General features: G+C 40.2%; 1 protein-coding gene across 2 annotated transcripts in view; it reads right to left on the reverse strand.

Moving 5' to 3' along the window:
• LOC120986119 (STE20-like serine/threonine-protein kinase) overlaps positions 1 to 17,030 on the reverse strand; it is a 63,669-nt gene extending 46,639 nt beyond the window's left edge. For both annotated transcript variants that reach the window (XM_040414479.1, XM_040414478.1), the window contains exons 1-3: positions 16,542 to 17,030; positions 620 to 784; positions 387 to 435 (exon numbers count right to left, since the gene is read on the reverse strand). In XM_040414479.1, the coding sequence (XP_040270413.1) occupies positions 387 to 435; positions 620 to 784; positions 16,542 to 16,688 (361 nt within the window). In that variant the 5' untranslated portion in view covers positions 16,689 to 17,030. The remainder of the gene's footprint in view (positions 1 to 386; positions 436 to 619; positions 785 to 16,541) is intronic.
• Positions 17,031 to 17,360: the final 330 nt, after the last annotated feature.

A 17,360-nucleotide genomic window follows, 5' to 3' on the forward strand; every position in this document is an offset into this window, starting at 1 on the left:
TCAATTAGTGATTGTTCCACCATCCACCTATTTTTATCTAATATGTATTACCAGTGGTCATTGATCACCTTTAATGTGTGTGAATTGCTGTCTGGTTGGGGCAGCCTCATTGGATTATATAGGATTTACCTGATATACGACCTAGGGAATAAAACTAGAAATTTAGGGAAGGTGGAGAGCAATTCACAGCACGGTGGAAGGAAGGTCATACAGGTAAGGTTTTTCATGAGTGCTGTCTCTACTCTTCTGTCCTGTGCAGGCATTATCGAGGAAGTTTGTATTACGTTCATTGTCCAGGATCGTTAGCACTAGCTCTGATTATAAGAGACCTGCAATCTTCAGATGTCTTCAGAGTTACATGTATAAAGATTGTGTTCTTCACTGACCTAGCATAACTCCATCAAGTGCCCCTCCAGCACAGAACTCCATTACGATCTGAGAAAGAGAGAGAAATATCTAAATTTCTAGTACCACATCCTTTGTGCCCAATGTTGACCAGAATTTGGTCAGTTCTGTAATCACCCACATTAGCAGTATCCTCTGATGCGTGTACTACACTTAATAATACATTTCATAAGAAATGCAAATGTACTGTATGTTGATAATCACATCCTCTCACCCAGAGCTGTTGTTCCCAGAAAACTGCCTCTAGGAGTCTAAGGATGTTGGGATGCTGGCATTGCCCCAAGATATTAATCTCAGATATGTGATCCTCCAAGGCTTCTTCAAATGAAATTTCAAGTATCTTGACTGCAGCCAGTTCCCGTGTTTCCTTATGATGGGCCTGAAAAAAACATCATTATGTAATGAGATAATCAATGTTGTGCAGAAGCATAGCTTGGAGTTCCCACTGCCCTGGTCCAGAATATATAGTGTACCTGTCTTCTGTCACCAAATACAGTCTAGTGGTTTTGACTGGAACCCCTCTGCTACACAATCTCTGCTACAGCACATTCTGCACCAGTTACAATCTACTTTTTAGGTGATTTGTTGACCACGGTTAGCTTTAGGACTAATATGAATAGCCATGTATCTCTGTACAGACATACTATGGCAGTCATAGACTTCTGTAGGACCCTACTGTACCCCTATATGCTACCAGTCCCAATTTTATGTAAAGGTTTTTGGATTACACATAGAGCTGTATTGGATTATGCATAAAACAAATTGGCATGTCTCATTGGATGCCGTATTCTGGAGCTATTGTTCTCTAGAATCATTGCCTGTAGGGAAGAGTTACTCTGTAATACAGCCCCGTATAGAGCACAGTATGATGGTATGGAGCTTCAGGGGCTCAAATAAAATGTCTCCATGCCCACCTCAGCCACTAGTCATCAACATTTCATTCAACAGTGTTTTCAAGATATTATTAACATATTATTGTTAATTATTGTTATTTTTTTAAGCAAAATTGAGTTGCAGTGTCTGCCTTTCTAAACTACATTTACGACTTTAAAGGGTTAAAAAAAATGATGGTATACTCAACTATTTTTCCAGAGCCTTTCTCTGCCCCTCGGGTCGGGTCCTAGTGCCACTGCTTGTTTACAAACAGCAGCAGTGATGTGCAGGTATATGGCACATAACTGCTGCAACCAATCACTGTCCTCAGAGGTATACTAGTGATTGGCTGCTTCGGTCGCATGCAGTAAACCTGCATGATACTGCTGCAGTTTGTAAACAAGCAAAGGCAGGAGAACCTGACCGGCAGGGCAGCAAAAGGTCCTGGGAAAGAGGTAAGTATATTTCATTTTTCTATAGACCATACGGGGTCATGCCCAAGATTTTTAATTATCTCAAACAATCCCTTTAACCTGCATTGCAGCTAACAGCCTGAGGGCTATAAAGGATGACCTCTGTAATATGTGAAGACTTTGCATCTATATTATAACTTTATACTGCAGCATTTTAGGTACCTTATCCTGATCAGGCTTTCTATAGTTTGACTAGAATGAACAAATTATAGTGCTCTTGTCGATTTGACTCACCTTATCAAAGTAATAGAAATCAATTGTACTGTATATTTAAGACAGGCACTCTACAGCTGAAACCGTCCAGAGAAAGTATATCCTTAAATTAATATTTAATATTGTACAATCACATTAATAATAGATAAAATTCACATCTACACTCACAATTAAGTAAAACCTGTTCTAGAACATAATTAAAAATATTAATAAACAAGAATAAAAAATAAAATAAAAATAATGTGTATCATACAGTGGTGATATTGTACTGGGATCTGTATGTATGGTAGGTCTGCTGGTGGCATTATATAGGATTGATAGTATTAATAGCTATCATCCACACAGCCTACAGAAAATCACCACAGTATGTACCACAACTGTGGTGGTATTGGGTTATAGATAATAACATATTTACTTATGCTAATGTACAGTTAACTATATTGACGTAGTTTGTTAAATCCACTGGAATTCTGTCTCCTTATAGAGATAATGTCTCCTTTAGGTATAATTCACTCTCAGTGGTGTTTGTAAGTCTATTGGTTAGTCCACCAGATTAGATACACAAATGGTACATTTGGATGTTCAGATTGTATCCATTGTGAGATTATGTCTGCATTTTGCAACACTCAGCCATATTAATAGAGGTCCTGTCCCCCAGTGATCAGTGTTAGATATTCACTGCCTGCCTATAGCATCTGCCAACCGTGGCGTCCCACGTGGCAATCAGTACACTGACCTCTGTTTCCTCCTTCCTATAGCTGGTTCAGCTATTTTTACCTCTACTCCCGGCTGCGTTCTCTGCAATTCCCGAAGTCGGTACCTGGCGTCCCACGTGACTCAATATGCTGATGCTTGGCGTCCCACGTGTCTCAGTGTACTAGTTTTAAACTTCTCAACCTCTTGGCAAGATGGGGGACTCTGGGAGGAGGATTATATCGTCCGTGAAGCGCTTCACATTATACAATAATATTTTTCATACATCCATGGATTTTAGTAAGTGGGTCTCAGGGTTTGCAAGTGTGTCTATGTCCACCAGATGCGTTTCCTGACCGACTCCTTCCTCGGTGGCTACCTACACCTGGGATACCCTGCCCACTTATATAGCCCTTTGTTCAGTCATCATAAAAAACAAAACTGGATTTCTTGCTCTCCTTCCATTTTTTGGGGACTTCTTCATTGCTCCAAGTTTTCCAAATCAATCATATTAAATTTTTACTCGTCCAGATTTCTCTGTTTTCTTCTTCTTTATTAAAATATTAATGTACCAACTCCAAAAAACACATTGCGTTTGTGATGCGTTTTCAATGCGTTTTTTGTTGTGTATTGTTGCATTTTTTGTATATAGTTACTTTTTGTCTTCAATTATGCTTACATATAATTATTTTTTAGTTGTAAGTTTGCATAGCCCCAAAAAACATAAAAATATATAAAAACATTTACAAACATATAAAGATAAAGAGTAGAATATCCATATTACTGTAATATACTAAAAAAAAACTATCCCTCTTGCTATAATCTATTCAGGGATATACTGTATAATTATTTAAAATTTTCTACTTGTTTATTTTTCTTTCTTTATAAATTGTACTCTTATAAGTTTTAAAAAGTCGTAAAAATTGTCACAGTCTTACTCCTGTAAAGGGGGGGTTTACAAAGTGGAAACATCTAAAAGACAAATGTGTTAGACTGAAAGATGCAGGAAATTTACCAAACTTTGTGTGACATTTAATAAATGCAGATTCTAGCAAAATGCCTCTCATGATAAATCTCCTCCTCAGACTTTATTTTTAAGACTGTGTATAAGATTGAATTTTCAGTTCCTCTCATACAGATGCTATGATGTATAGAATTGAACATAATAAGGCAGACATATCTTCACCTCTCATCTTATGTCGGAAGTCTTTGTGGTTTTTCTTCTGCCTCTCAAGTGAGTTCTGAAAGGAAATGCTCAAACAGTCTACTCAGATGGAGGAAACATCTAGTCACTATATATCGTTTATAAATTATTTCAGTTTTCTGCAATTTCCTACTGGTTCTCTTTGGCTCAGTTTACAAATTATAGTCCAATAATTGATTATTGTGATGTTCACCTGATTTGACCACATGTGAAGCTAGATCTACACGTACTGGTTTTCACTATGGTCCAAGCATGTTAAATTTAGATTAATGTCAGATGAACCCTCGTATTTTAGTGGGACCAGATGACCATCAAATATGTACGGGGGCCTCCCTACTTTCAGATCACAGGGGAGATGACATGGTCTGTTGGAATTCAACATGCCTGATCAATTTGTTCTCAGGGAAGATATGCCTCTACCAACAGAAGTGTATGGCAGCCATTTACTCCCCTCTCCCTATTCAGGAAGAGTTATGAGGCAGGAGTAGCTTTCAGCCAAATGAGCTATGTAACGTGTATGGCCAGCTTTAAGGGGTTCAGAGCTGAACCCGGACATATCCCCATTTTCACCCAGACAATCCCCATGACTTAAGCATTGGAGCAGTGACGAACCGTCTCTCCTTAGGCTTAGGCCCAGGAGTGAGCCCGGTGACATCACCGGGACTGATGGGCGGGCTTTAACGCTGCCTTAGCCTGTAAAACGGCTAGGGCAGCGCTAAAGCCGGCCCATCAGAGCCAATGACATCACTGAACACACTGCTGGGTGGAAGCCTCCACCTGGCAGCCCTTTGGTAAATAAAAGAGCCCTTGCACTGCTCAATCCTACGCAGGGCAAGGGAGAGCATCGGAGCATGAAATGCTCCGATGCTAACATCAGGGGGGCTGCCTGGGTGAAATTATGGTTATATCCGGGTTCAGTTCTGAACCCGGACAACCCCTTTAAGAAGACGTGGGGTCTGTCAGGATCTGCCATGGCAATCAAGGCTTTGTTATAAATGGGAGTATCATGCTAGTGTGGATGGAGAGATATACTGAGATGTCATAGTATCTGTCCAGACAAAACTCCATCTTCAGCTATTGCATTCCATAGTTTACCTGCTGTTAATGTAAAGAACCTTTTCCTGTATTCATGGAATCGTCTTCGCACATATATTGGAAGAAACATTTATGGGTCAATTCCTTGCATTGGCCTTGTCTATGTCTATACATATTAATAAGGTCACTCTAAGATATCTTTTTCCAAGCTAAAGAACCCAGATTTTCCCAGTTTTCTATCAGTCTAGTTGCCTAGACCATCTCAAGCACTTATTTGACCCTTTTGAAGTTTAGAACCTAAAACAAACCCCCATATTGACGATGAGGCCTTACAAACCAAACCAAGTTAGAAGTTAAAGAGCCAGCATAGGAAGCAGAATACATGGAGTGATTTAAAAAAATTATTTCCAGAAAACCATTCACCAGTTTGTTATATAAAAAAAAATGACCTAGAATATTCAGATATAGGTTGTTAATATGTGATTAAAAAAATTGATGGATGTGTCCCTTTAAATCTTCACAATGAAGCGCAGTTTTAAGTATTGTCAGAACGCTGCCTGTTTGGAACAAGGTAGAGGATTATGTAAAGTTTCTAATTTTAAATCATAGTAGTTTTCCCAATTAGCCATATCCTGCAAAAATAGACAACACGTGAGTACAATAATGTGACACTGTAAAAATTTAGGTAGAAAGGATTAAAGCAGTGGTCCGCACACAATAAAGTGCATAGTGTACAGGTGAAACTCGAAAAATTTGAATATCATGCAAAAGTCCATTTATTTCAGTAATGCAAATTAAAAGGAATTGCATTAATGTGACTTAAAATTAGAATTTTGTGAAAAGGTTCAATATTCTAGGCTCAAAGTGTCACACTCTAGTCAACTAATTAATCCATATCCCCTGAGCAAAGGGTACCTCAAAATTGGGACTTTGGGGTTTCATAAGCTATAAGCCATAATCATCCAAATTATAACAAATAAAGGCTTGAAATATCTCGCTTTGCATGTAATGAGTCTATCTCATATGTTAGTTTCACCTTTTAAGCTGCATTACTGAAATAAATGAACTTAGCGCGATATTCAAATTTTTCGAGTTTCACCTGTATAAGTTAGGGTTCTTAAGGGGTTTTCAGAGCTTTTTTTTTCTCTCTGAACATCTAGGCCATGTGACCCATGAACGTGATGTCACATGGCTTAGGCAAAGCTGCAGGGACACCACGGCGCTACTGCGAGTGCCGATGCCTTCTCAGACAGCTGATTGGCGGGGATCTTGGGTGTCGAACCCTCACTGAACAGATACTGATCCAAAGGATAGGTCATCAGTTAAAAATCTCAGAAAATCCTATTGAGCAAAATTTAAAACTTCAATATTTATTACCCTGATTCTGCAGTTTACAGAAACACCCCGCATGTGGTCATAAATCTCTTCATGGGTACACTGCAGGGCTCAGAAGGAAAGGAGCGCAATATTGTTTTTGGAAGGCAGATTTTGCTGGAAACCCCTAGAAAGGAAACCCCCAAAAAGTGACCCCATTTTGGAAACTACACCCCTCAAGGAATTGATTGAGTGGTGAAGTGAATGCTTTGACCCATCAAGCATTTCATAGAATTTAGAAAAACTTAGTTGTGAAAATGAAATATTTTCACAAGGTGTCACAGGAGAAAACGCACCTCACAATTTGTCTTTTTGATCACTTTTTTTTAACCATTTTTTTGGGAGATGGAGTGGGCAAAAATTGCAATTCTGTCAGTCCTTATTATTTTTTATTTTGTATGAGGTTCTCCGTGCGGTATATATGATAACTTTCTTCAGTGAGTTGATACGGTTATGGCAATAGCAAATTTATATAGTCTTTTCATGTTTTACTAATTTTGCAGCATAAAATCACTTTTTTATTAAAGATAAGTTATATTTTGCATTGCCATAAACCAACATCCATAACATTTTTATTTTTCCACCAATGTAGCCGTGTGAGGGCTTGTTATTTGCGGGATAGCTGTCGTTTTTATTGGTACCATTTTGGGATACATATGACTTTTTAATCATTTTTTATTTAATTTTCTTGGGAGGTGAGGTGACAGTTCCATCATAGTTTTTGAATTTTTTTATGGCTTCAATTATAAATGAGTGGATATGAGAAAAAGCATTTTTTCATTGAAATGCTTGTTTACATTTTTTTACACTATTTTTTAATGAAGTCCCACTTGGTTCTTCAAGATCCAGTGGGGCTGATGGCTGTACTGTACACTGCAATACTCACCTATTGTACTGTTAGATTTACACTGTCAGGGCCTGACAGGGTTTGGTACATGGCAAGCCTGGATGAGTTTGTAAGGTGTCCGGCTGCCATGGTAACTATCGGGAACCTTCCATTGTAGCGGCCTGATGGGGGGAGAGGGAGCTACCTCCCTCTGTTAACCCCTTACATCAGCAGTCGCTCCCGACTGTGGCATGTAAGGGCTTAAACTACAGGGATCGGTGCTAGCACCGATCTCAGCCATTACAGCAGAGTTTGGCTTCGGATTTTGAAACAGCAGTTTATGCGCAAAACCGAACTGTGATGTCTCAGGCACGAGACTAAGCAAGTCTCACGTTACTTGTGGCGAGAAGAACAAGGCCTCAGCGGAGTCAATACATTTTATTGAGGTACAGAGCCCATATTCTAAACAAAGTTTTCAAACTAATCGGGTTTGGATAGAGCAGTCCGAACCCGATTCGCTCGAGCCTACTGCTCTTCATGAAAGTGGAGACTCCGGCACTGTGACACTTTATAGCATCAGAGCCCCGGTTAACAGTTCAGGCACCACTGCAGTAAATTACATACACAGTTGCGGGATGGCGTTAATCAGGAACTGTCATTTCCCCGGACATGTCTGTTTAGTAAATACTTGCATACATCAAAAAATAACCATTCTGACATATTTTCTTAGAACTCTGCATAGTGCCATTTCTCTTGTAATCCTCCTTAAAAGTCTAGATAAATTGACAAAGGGAGTTCTAGATAAATTGACAAAGGGAGTTCCCATTGACCTTGTAAAATAGATGTGTTCCATACACATGTTGTCACTGTCCTATCAGACCGTGCAGAACACCCTATTAATATAAGGAATGGTAGCACATACTTTTATTACATTTTAAGAAGGAATAAGAGGAACATCATATTGCAGTATTCTAAGAAATGATGTTTCAAATGGGGAATACAAGCATTCACTAAAACAGATTAGTCAGGAATGCTTCTTTAAAGGGACACTGACAGGGCCAAAAAGCATATTTAGGTATATATATGACAGTACAGGTTTTATAAAGTGTATTAGAATAATCTAAGTATCCCCCCTGTCCACCTTATAACTACAGTAAAATGAAGTTTTATAACCTGCTTGAATCGTGTTCAATCTGCCCAAGGGGCAGCGTTTCTTCTCAACTTGCGCCCAGCCAGCCTCGCCACAACTGCCGTTTGAAGCGCCGCCCAGCTCATCAATATTCACTTCGCTGGGCGGCTACTAGTTTCCCCGACTCAAGATCCGGCGCATGCCCAATACAATACTATGGGAATCGTCCTCCGGCTCATCTTCAGCGCATGCGCCCGGCACCCTCACTGGCCGGGATCGCATCGCCGCCCAGCGAAGTGAATATTGATGAGCTGGGCGGCGCTTCAAACGGCAGTTGTGGCGAGGCTGGCTGGGCGCAAGGAAGAAACGCTGCCCCTTGGGCAGATTGAACACGATTCAAGCAGGTTATAAAACTTCATTTTACTGTAGTTATAAGGTGGACAGGGGGGATACTTAGATGATTCTAATACACTTTATAAAACCTGTAATGTCATATATATACCTAAATATGCTTTTTGGCCCTGTCAGTGTCCCTTTAAATACAATGTGATGGTTCCTCAGAAATAAGGGCTAAGCTTGATGGGGGACTTCCCTATTACACCAGCAAATAACATTAGTTTTTGGGTCTCTTTATCAAAAAGAAAAGTTTACACATTCCAACACTGTAATACTAATACATAAATAAATGTACCTTTCATGGATCTGGGAAACCCCTATGGGGGCTGAAATGACATCTATTTCTTGTCACTTTTTGAAAAACAGTTAGAGTAGATAGATTTATACAGTATCTCACAAAACTGAGTACACCCCTCACATTTTTGTAAATATTTTATTATATCTTTCATTTTTTATACAATGTAAAGTACCGTACATTGAGTTAGAGGAGGATTTCCACGGTTTCCACACCCGAGCAACATCCCCCACTCTGTCATCACTAATGACTGCCATCTTTTCAAAGATAGCCATTTTACCCATTCTAGTTTTAACTGCTGCAATGGCGGTGGTGGAGGTTTTCCAGCTTACCGCAATATGTATATGGGCTGCAAGAAGTAAGAATTGAGCCAGTAGGGGGTCTCGCACCCAGGAGGCATACAGCAGGTGATTTACAGAATGTATTCCCAAAAACATTGGTCAAGACAGAACAGATGGAGGTCCAGAAAGTATTCCCAATGGTGTAGGCCCACCAGGTATGGTATATGGAGCTCACCACAGCACAGCCCTTAAAGCACAGTGGTGAGACTGATGGATATATACGATTTAAGTGCTCTGGGACACAGTATGCTCTATGAAGAACTTTAAGAGAGGTTTCGATTAGATTGACCTGCCAGCTACCTTGACCAACAGTTTCACAGCAGGATCACCACGTCGACACAGGCATCTGTTGGTGGATATCCTCCCATCTCAGCATAAAGGGCAGTTTGCTTTCCTCTAAAGGTGTATTAAATTAATTATAAACATAGGAGACCAAACCCTTTCTTCAGAAAGAGTATAATACAAAGCGTTCAAGGGGGGAATAGGTAGTATCAGCTATATGCCTAACTTCTTCCAAAAAGAAACAAACTGAGACAATCTATACAATTCCAGAGGGGGAGGGGGGTATGCATCTACATTCTTTTACAGAAGAAATGGGTTTCCTCCATTATCAGTTTTTTTAAATGTTTAAACCTTTCACTGACCATTTCGCACAAGGGCCATTTCACTTGTTTTGACATGTACAAATTAAAACCTAAATTACAAAATTAAAAAATCATACCCTTACGAAAGTAGACATTTGGCACATTGTTTAAATGCTACTTAGCCCCTTGAATGCAAAGACACCTTTATGTAATTTTGCGTCAATTTTTTTTAATAAAAATTGCATCAAAGTTGACATTAGTTGCTAAAAGTCTAACCCAGGCAGAAAGTTATACACACACACTACACTTTTAAAAATGATACATATCACTTAGGCCTAAATTTAAATGCACATTTCTTCTTGAAATCACCAGAACTGGAAAGACCAAAACTCTTTAAAGGCTATGTACATCTTCGGGAGCAATTTTTTTTTTCGATTGCTCATTGTGGGCTAAAATTTTTTTTTCCGATTGGTCTTTTATTAAAAAATATTTTAGTCATTCTGTCACAAAGGGTTAACTATCTATCTGTCTGAATCATACTTTTCACTTTCACTTTGTGCCGGTCATCTAATAACCCTTATCTTTAAATTACTAAAAGGTCATAAACATTTATGCCACATTGTTATCAGTAAGATAAGAACTGAGCTATATTGTGTGTTTAGGAGATCAGAGATCAGCGATAAGGAGCCGTCAGCTGAGCTAGCTGATGGGACAGAGTGAAAACAGACAGCATGCTACTAGAGAATCTCAAGACTGTACAGAGAAAAAGGCTCAACATTTTTAATAGAGAACAATGTGTACAGTATATATTTTTTAAAGGTGGAAATTTAAAAAGTAACACCCTGTAAAATAAAATGGCTATATGTAAAGCACTCCTAAAACCTTTATATTCCCTGAAAGCAAGCATCCTTTGTTACAAACAAGATTTATTTATAAATAAATTCATTAAAAACATTTGGGATCATTTATCAAACTTGTGTAAAGTAGAACTTACTTAGTTGCCCATAGCAACCAATCCATCTTTCGTTCCACCTTTCATTTTTCACAGCTCCTTTGGAAAATTAAAGGTGGAATCTGATTGGTTGCTATGGGCAACTAAGCCAGTTTTACCTTACACCAGTTTGATAAATGACCTCAATTATGCCTAAAACTCACAACCAAGCAAAGGTTCGCACATAAAATGAAGTAGAAATAATATATCAAGGTTTGCAAAGTTCATATACAGTATGTATACAGGGAGTGCAGAATTATTAGACAAATGAGTATTTTGACCACATCATCCTCTTTATGCATGTTGTCTTACTCCAAGCTGTATAGGCTCGAAAGCCTACTACCAATTAAGCATATTAGGTGATGTGCATCTCTGTAATGAGAAGGGGTGTGGTCTAATGACATCAACACCCTATATCAGGTGTGCATAATTATTAGGCAACTTCCTTTCCTTTGGCAAAATGGGTCAAAAGAAGGACTTGACAGGCTCAGAAAAGTCAAAAATAGTGAGATATCTTGCAGAGGGATGCAGCACTCTTAAAATTGCAAAGCTTCTGAAGCGTGATCATCGAACAATCAAGCGTTTCATTCAAAATAGTCAACAGGGTCGCAAGAAGCGTGTGGAAAAACCAAGGCGCAAAATAACTGCCCATGAACTGAGAAAAGTCAAGCGTGCAGCTGCCAAGATGCCACTTGCCACCAGTTTGGCCATATTTCAGAGCTGCAACATCACTGGAGTGCCCAAAAGCACAAGGTGTGCAATACTCAGAGACATGGCCAAGGTAAGAAAGGCTGAAAGACGACCACCACTGAACAAGACACACAAGCTGAAATGTCAAGACTGGGCCAAGAAATATCTCAAGACTGATTTTTCTAAGGTTTTATGGACTGATGAAATGAGAGTGAGTCTTGATGGGCCAGATGGATGGGCCCGTGGCTGGATTGGTAAAGGGCAGAGAGCTCCAGACTCAGACGCCAGCAAGGTGGAGGTGGAGTACTGGTTTGGGCTGGCATCATCAAAGATGAGCTTGTGGGGCCTTTTCGGGTTGAGGATGGAGTCAAGCTCAACTCCCAGTCCTACTGCCAGTTTCTGGAAGACACCTTCTTCAACAGTGGTACAGGAAGAAGTCTGCATCCTTCAAGAAAAACATGATTTTCATGCAGGACAATGCTCCATCGCGTCCAAGTACTCCACAGCGCGGCTGGCAAGAAAGGGTATAAAAGAAGAAAATCTAATGACATGGCCTCCTTGTTCACCTGATCTGAACCCCATTGAGAACCTGTGGTCCATCATCAAATGTGAGATTTACAAGGAGGGAAAACAGTACACCTCTCTGAACAGTGTCTGGGAGGCTGTGGTTGCTGCTGCACGCAATGTTGATGGTGAACAGATCAAAACACTGACAGAATCCATGGATGGCAGGCTTTTGAGTGTCCTTGCAAAGAAAGGTGGCTATATTGGTCACTGATTTGTTTTTGTTTTGTTTTTGAATGTCAGAAATGTTTATTTGTGAATGTTGAGATGTTATATTGGTTTCACTGGTAAAAATAAATAATTGAAATGGGTATATATTTGTTTTTTGTTAAGTTGCCTAATAATTATGCACAGTAATAGTCACCTGCACACACAGATATCCCCCTAAAATAGCTAAAACTAAAAACAAACTAAAAACTACTTCCAAAAATATTCAGCTTTGATATTAATGAGTTTTTTGGGTTCATTGAGAACATGGTTGTTGTTCAATAATAAAATTAATCCTCAAAAATACAACTTGCCTAATAATTCTGCACTCCCTGTATATCACAAGTGTACACATCAACAACAGCGCGTGTTTTCAAAAACACTGAAACTTAAGGCCATGTAATATTTGCCCGTCATCTACAAATGTATTAAGAATAGATACTATACACTCCGGGGCGGATTGGGAACCTAAAGTGGCCCTAGAAAAAAAATACCTAAAAGTGGCCCCATATTATGTTAGGAGGGTCTAAATTGACAGGAGGCGTGGCAACAAAAGTAGGAGGGTCAGCAATACCATAGAGCAAAATACCACATACCACAGTGCGGCACAATATCTTGCCCCAAACGCTATATTTCCGAGTTGGCCATCAAGAGCGGCCATTCTCTCTCCTCCTCCTCCAGTTGTGTCTGATTAAGATGTAAAGCAGAGTGCTTAGGAGGTGAGATGCAGGACATAGTTGAATTCAGGAGGACATGTTGCTGGGCGGGTACATGAGTAGCTGATTCTCACAGAGTTAATTACCACTGATAGCTTATTCTGTACCCAGCCAGCAGCAGAGATGGGGGTTTGGGTGGCCCCCTGGGCATCGGCCCACCGGGAAATTTCCCTGTAAGGTCTATTGCCAATCTGCCCCTGTGTACACTACAAACATCTGCTGTCTACCAAAATCTACATTTTCTGAGAGCACAAAGCATACCATCTATAAAAATACGACAAAATAATTAATAGACGCAACCACCTTCATGCAACTTTGCAGCAAACATAGATGATAAACAGACCTGATGTTTTATTGTTATTGGCTTGTTTTATCTACTATCCTGTAAGTAGGCTTGAGTGAATCGGGCTCGGACTACTCTATCCAAACCTGATTGGTTTGAAAACTTTGTTTAGAAGATGCACTTCCTACTGCAATAAAATATATTGGCTCCACCTGTAAGTAAAACAAATCCTGTGTGGTTCTGCTGCCACCAACAGTACTTCACTATCAAGTATCTTTTTTTTCTTTTTCCTGCTATGGGAGCTTAGAGCGAAATCCAAGGATAGTGTGGTTGCGGCTAGCTAACGGTAAATGATGACTGGAAGCACTGAGGAGTGGAGCAGGAGGAAACCTCTATACAGAAGTTGTGTGTTCTTATATCTCCTTTACTATTTCTATTAGAAGGAGTAGCACGGATCCACTTGTATAACAGACTGACTGTGTAACAAGGACCTACTTTACGGATCATAAAGCGCTCGTGAACCAAAACAAAAACTTACTGTTTTATTTATTTTAGAAAAAGTGCATCATGGGTTTGGTTGGATACAGGAACAGGAAGTGCTACACACAGGATGAAATCAAACCAGAGGGACTGGTTTACATGGTGAAAATGAGTCTGGGGAGTCCAAATGGAAAAAAAAAATCATTTTGAAGATGCATATGAGGAAAGGAACTACATAAGAATGTCCCATAGTAATCCTGGGAAACCCATTTAAAGAAACCATAAAAATGGGTGTTCAAAACACTTGTTTCACTACAAGGCCTTCAGAGTTGGTAAATTACTGACACTGTAACACCCAGCAAATGAAAGATGGTTAACATGCTGAAAACCTTGGTGGTAGGAAAATCCACTTTTTTAAGACTCTTGTGTGAATTCCTTAGACAGAAATAAACATTTGTAGTACTAATATTACTCTCCATCTATGCGTTCTTTCACACTAAATTCTCATAAATGTCCCCAGTTGTTTCTATGGTAAAGAAATTGCCATGTGCAGTTGGTTAATCCTTCCCTAGTCCTACAAAAGGCACCAGGGGAACTCGTAGCCAGCTGTCTGGACCCCTGCAAGTCCTGCTCTCCACTATATCTGCATCTTCAGGACACAGATACAGTTGATTACAATGAATCAGTAAGATGTCTGCTTCAATGTTCCCCTGCCAGTGTTGGCAGTGCACAACGCGATGACACCATCATGCCTGTTGAGGTGAGCCACAGACAGCAAAGCACAGAGCAGAAGTCTGCTCCACACTGTGCTGTCTGTGGCTCAGTGCAGTAGGCATGATGGCATCATCACACTGTATCTGCCAGCGCTGAGCCGCCAATGGCAAATGGAGAAGCAGGGAGCTGACGACAGGGGAATGTGGGGTAGGTATATATTAAAATTGTAGGCAATGGGCGGCGTCACTCCAAGTGGGGGGTACAAGTAGGCTTTACCCTGCAATCTTTGGAGGGGCTCTTAAGGGGGCACTTAAGACTGAATCATATTGTGTGGGGTGCTAAAGGGCATTACTATTGTACGGTGGCCCTAAGGGGATTGGGTGGAATTAGAGGTATGGGTTATTGTTAGAAAAAACAACTTGACACAGTGTGCTACACATCAATGATTTTGTGCCTCCTTTTATTTATTTATGTATTTATTTTTTGCAGCTTGGACCTTCACCCAATGGCTAACCAAGGTATATGTACTTTTACAAAAATTACTTGAGTACTCCTGCCTTAGAGTATCCAAAAACGAGGTAGTGTATCCCCCACGTCTCATCTATGGGTTAAAATATTTTTAGTGATGTATCTAAATGAACATACGAGTCCTCTCTGCGCGCTTTCTTGTCCAATAGAGCAAAATGGGATGGTACCTTCCAACTGAGGTATCAGGAGGAGCCCTCTTGGCAAGTCAAAAGGGTTTATGTGCCTTTATCTGCATACAATGTATGTAATGTATTGGCACCTCAATAAGAAGATCAGGTGGACCATTTAATGTTTTCAGGTAAATCTGCTATCTTCACTTTAGTGGGGTATCTTAAAGGGAACCTGTCACCGGAATTTGATGTATAGAGCTGAGGACATGGGTTGCTAGATGGCCGCTAGCACATCCGCAATACCCAGTCCCCATAACTCTGTGTGCTTTTATTGTGGAAAAAACCCGATTTGATCCATATGCAAATTACCCTGAGATGTGTCCTGTACGTGAGATGAGTCCAGTGTGAAGGAGCTCAGCACCGCCCCGCATCCTCAGAATCTCCTCCTTGCTCCCCGACTTCAGACAGCCAGAGTGCCGTAATCTCGCGATGCACGAGCTAGCGCATGCGCTGTTCCTTCCCTGAGGCTGATGCCAGCACATTGAAGGAACACTATGAGGACACTGCGCATGCGCTAGCTCGCGCATCGCGAGATTACGGCGCTCTGGCTGTCTGACGTCGGGGAGCAAGGAGGAGATTCTGAGGATGCGGGGCGGTGCTGAGCTCCTTCACACTGGACTCATCTCACGTACAGGACACATCTCAGGGTAATTTGCATATGGATCAAATCGGGTTTTTTCCACAATAAAAGCACACAGAGTTATGGGGACTGGGTATTGCGGATGTGCTAGCGGCCATCTAGCAACCCATGTCCTCAGCTCTATACATCAAATCCCGGTGACAGGTTCCCTTTAAATAAAGAGCTCAGTCAGATGGTACAAAGCAAGAATCGAGGCTATAATGTGATATACAATAGCAGATGACAATACTGCTTTCTCCATGACAAAATATTTGTGTGCAATATATTTTAAGTTGATTATTTAGATCTACCACACAAAACATTCTTTTGTGGATTTTAGGCCAGTAAAGGACTAGCAACTACATTAATAAACTCAGGAAATGATCTGGAAATTAGAGACAGTGGATGACTGGTAACATGTTTATACCCGAATACTGTCATATAATGTCAAATAATTAGACTACACATTACCTACACAATACAGCTATCCAATGCCAATATAGTATCGTCATAAAGTATCCAAATGATACTTACATTTGGTGCCCAGATAATACTATCATATAATGGCTGCACAATATTGCCAATCAAAGCAACATGCTCCACTCTAGGGTTACTGTTTAAAAAAAATAGAGGCCCTTGGCAATTGCCTAGTTAACACACCAGCCCTGGATAACAGGACATTACAGTGAATCATAGAGGCTCATGTATTGTTCTGGTATTCATTATTGTATAACTTACCTTGTAGACTTTTCCGAATGCCCCATCTCCAAGCTCAGAGAGAATTTCCCAGTTCTGTTTCGGGTCAGTATCCCGACAGAGCCACTGACATTCCACTAAGCGCTTCTTTTCTCCTCCGTACCTGAGAAGCTTCAAGATAAAGGCCATGATGGGAGGTGCTGGGCATTTGAAAAGCAATGATTGGCCCTTATGGCTCAAGGTGGATTCATTCACGTCCAAGATGAGAGAAATAGATAGTTGAAAACCAGGCAAAAAAAATATTCCAAGGCACAAGTGTGCATATAAAATGTTGAGTAAATGGAAAGAAGTAGAAGCACAATCTACTAATGGACGATTACAACTGTGTATATAATATTGAGCATCACCTTAGAGGAATGGTGATGAGATAAAATACATGTGGGATGTGTCCATTATGTAGTGACTCCAGTCAGGTCCATAAGTAAAATATAGAAGAAGAGAGAACAGACTGATAATATAGGACGACCAACATCTCACTAGCGTACGATGCACAGGAAGTAGAGCACTGCATGAAGGAAACTATATGCTACCTCCTTCTTCTAACCACACATTAATTACTGAGAGACTCAGCTGCACTAACATCTAATGGCAAGGAAACCAGCGTATCACACAGGTGTAGTATACAGAAGGCAGATTTCCTCTTTGTTTGCATGCTTGACTATACAGATGGACCCAATGTCAACAGCAAAGCTCACAATATATAAACCTATTTATAACATTTATGTAAAACTGGATGCTCTTCTATCCAAAAATTATCCAAACATAATTCAACATACAGTACAGACCAAAAGTTTGGACACA

Source organism: Bufo bufo, chromosome 1 (assembly GCF_905171765.1).
Source record: "Bufo bufo chromosome 1, aBufBuf1.1, whole genome shotgun sequence".
Classification (NCBI taxonomy): Eukaryota; Metazoa; Chordata; class Amphibia; order Anura; family Bufonidae; genus Bufo; species Bufo bufo.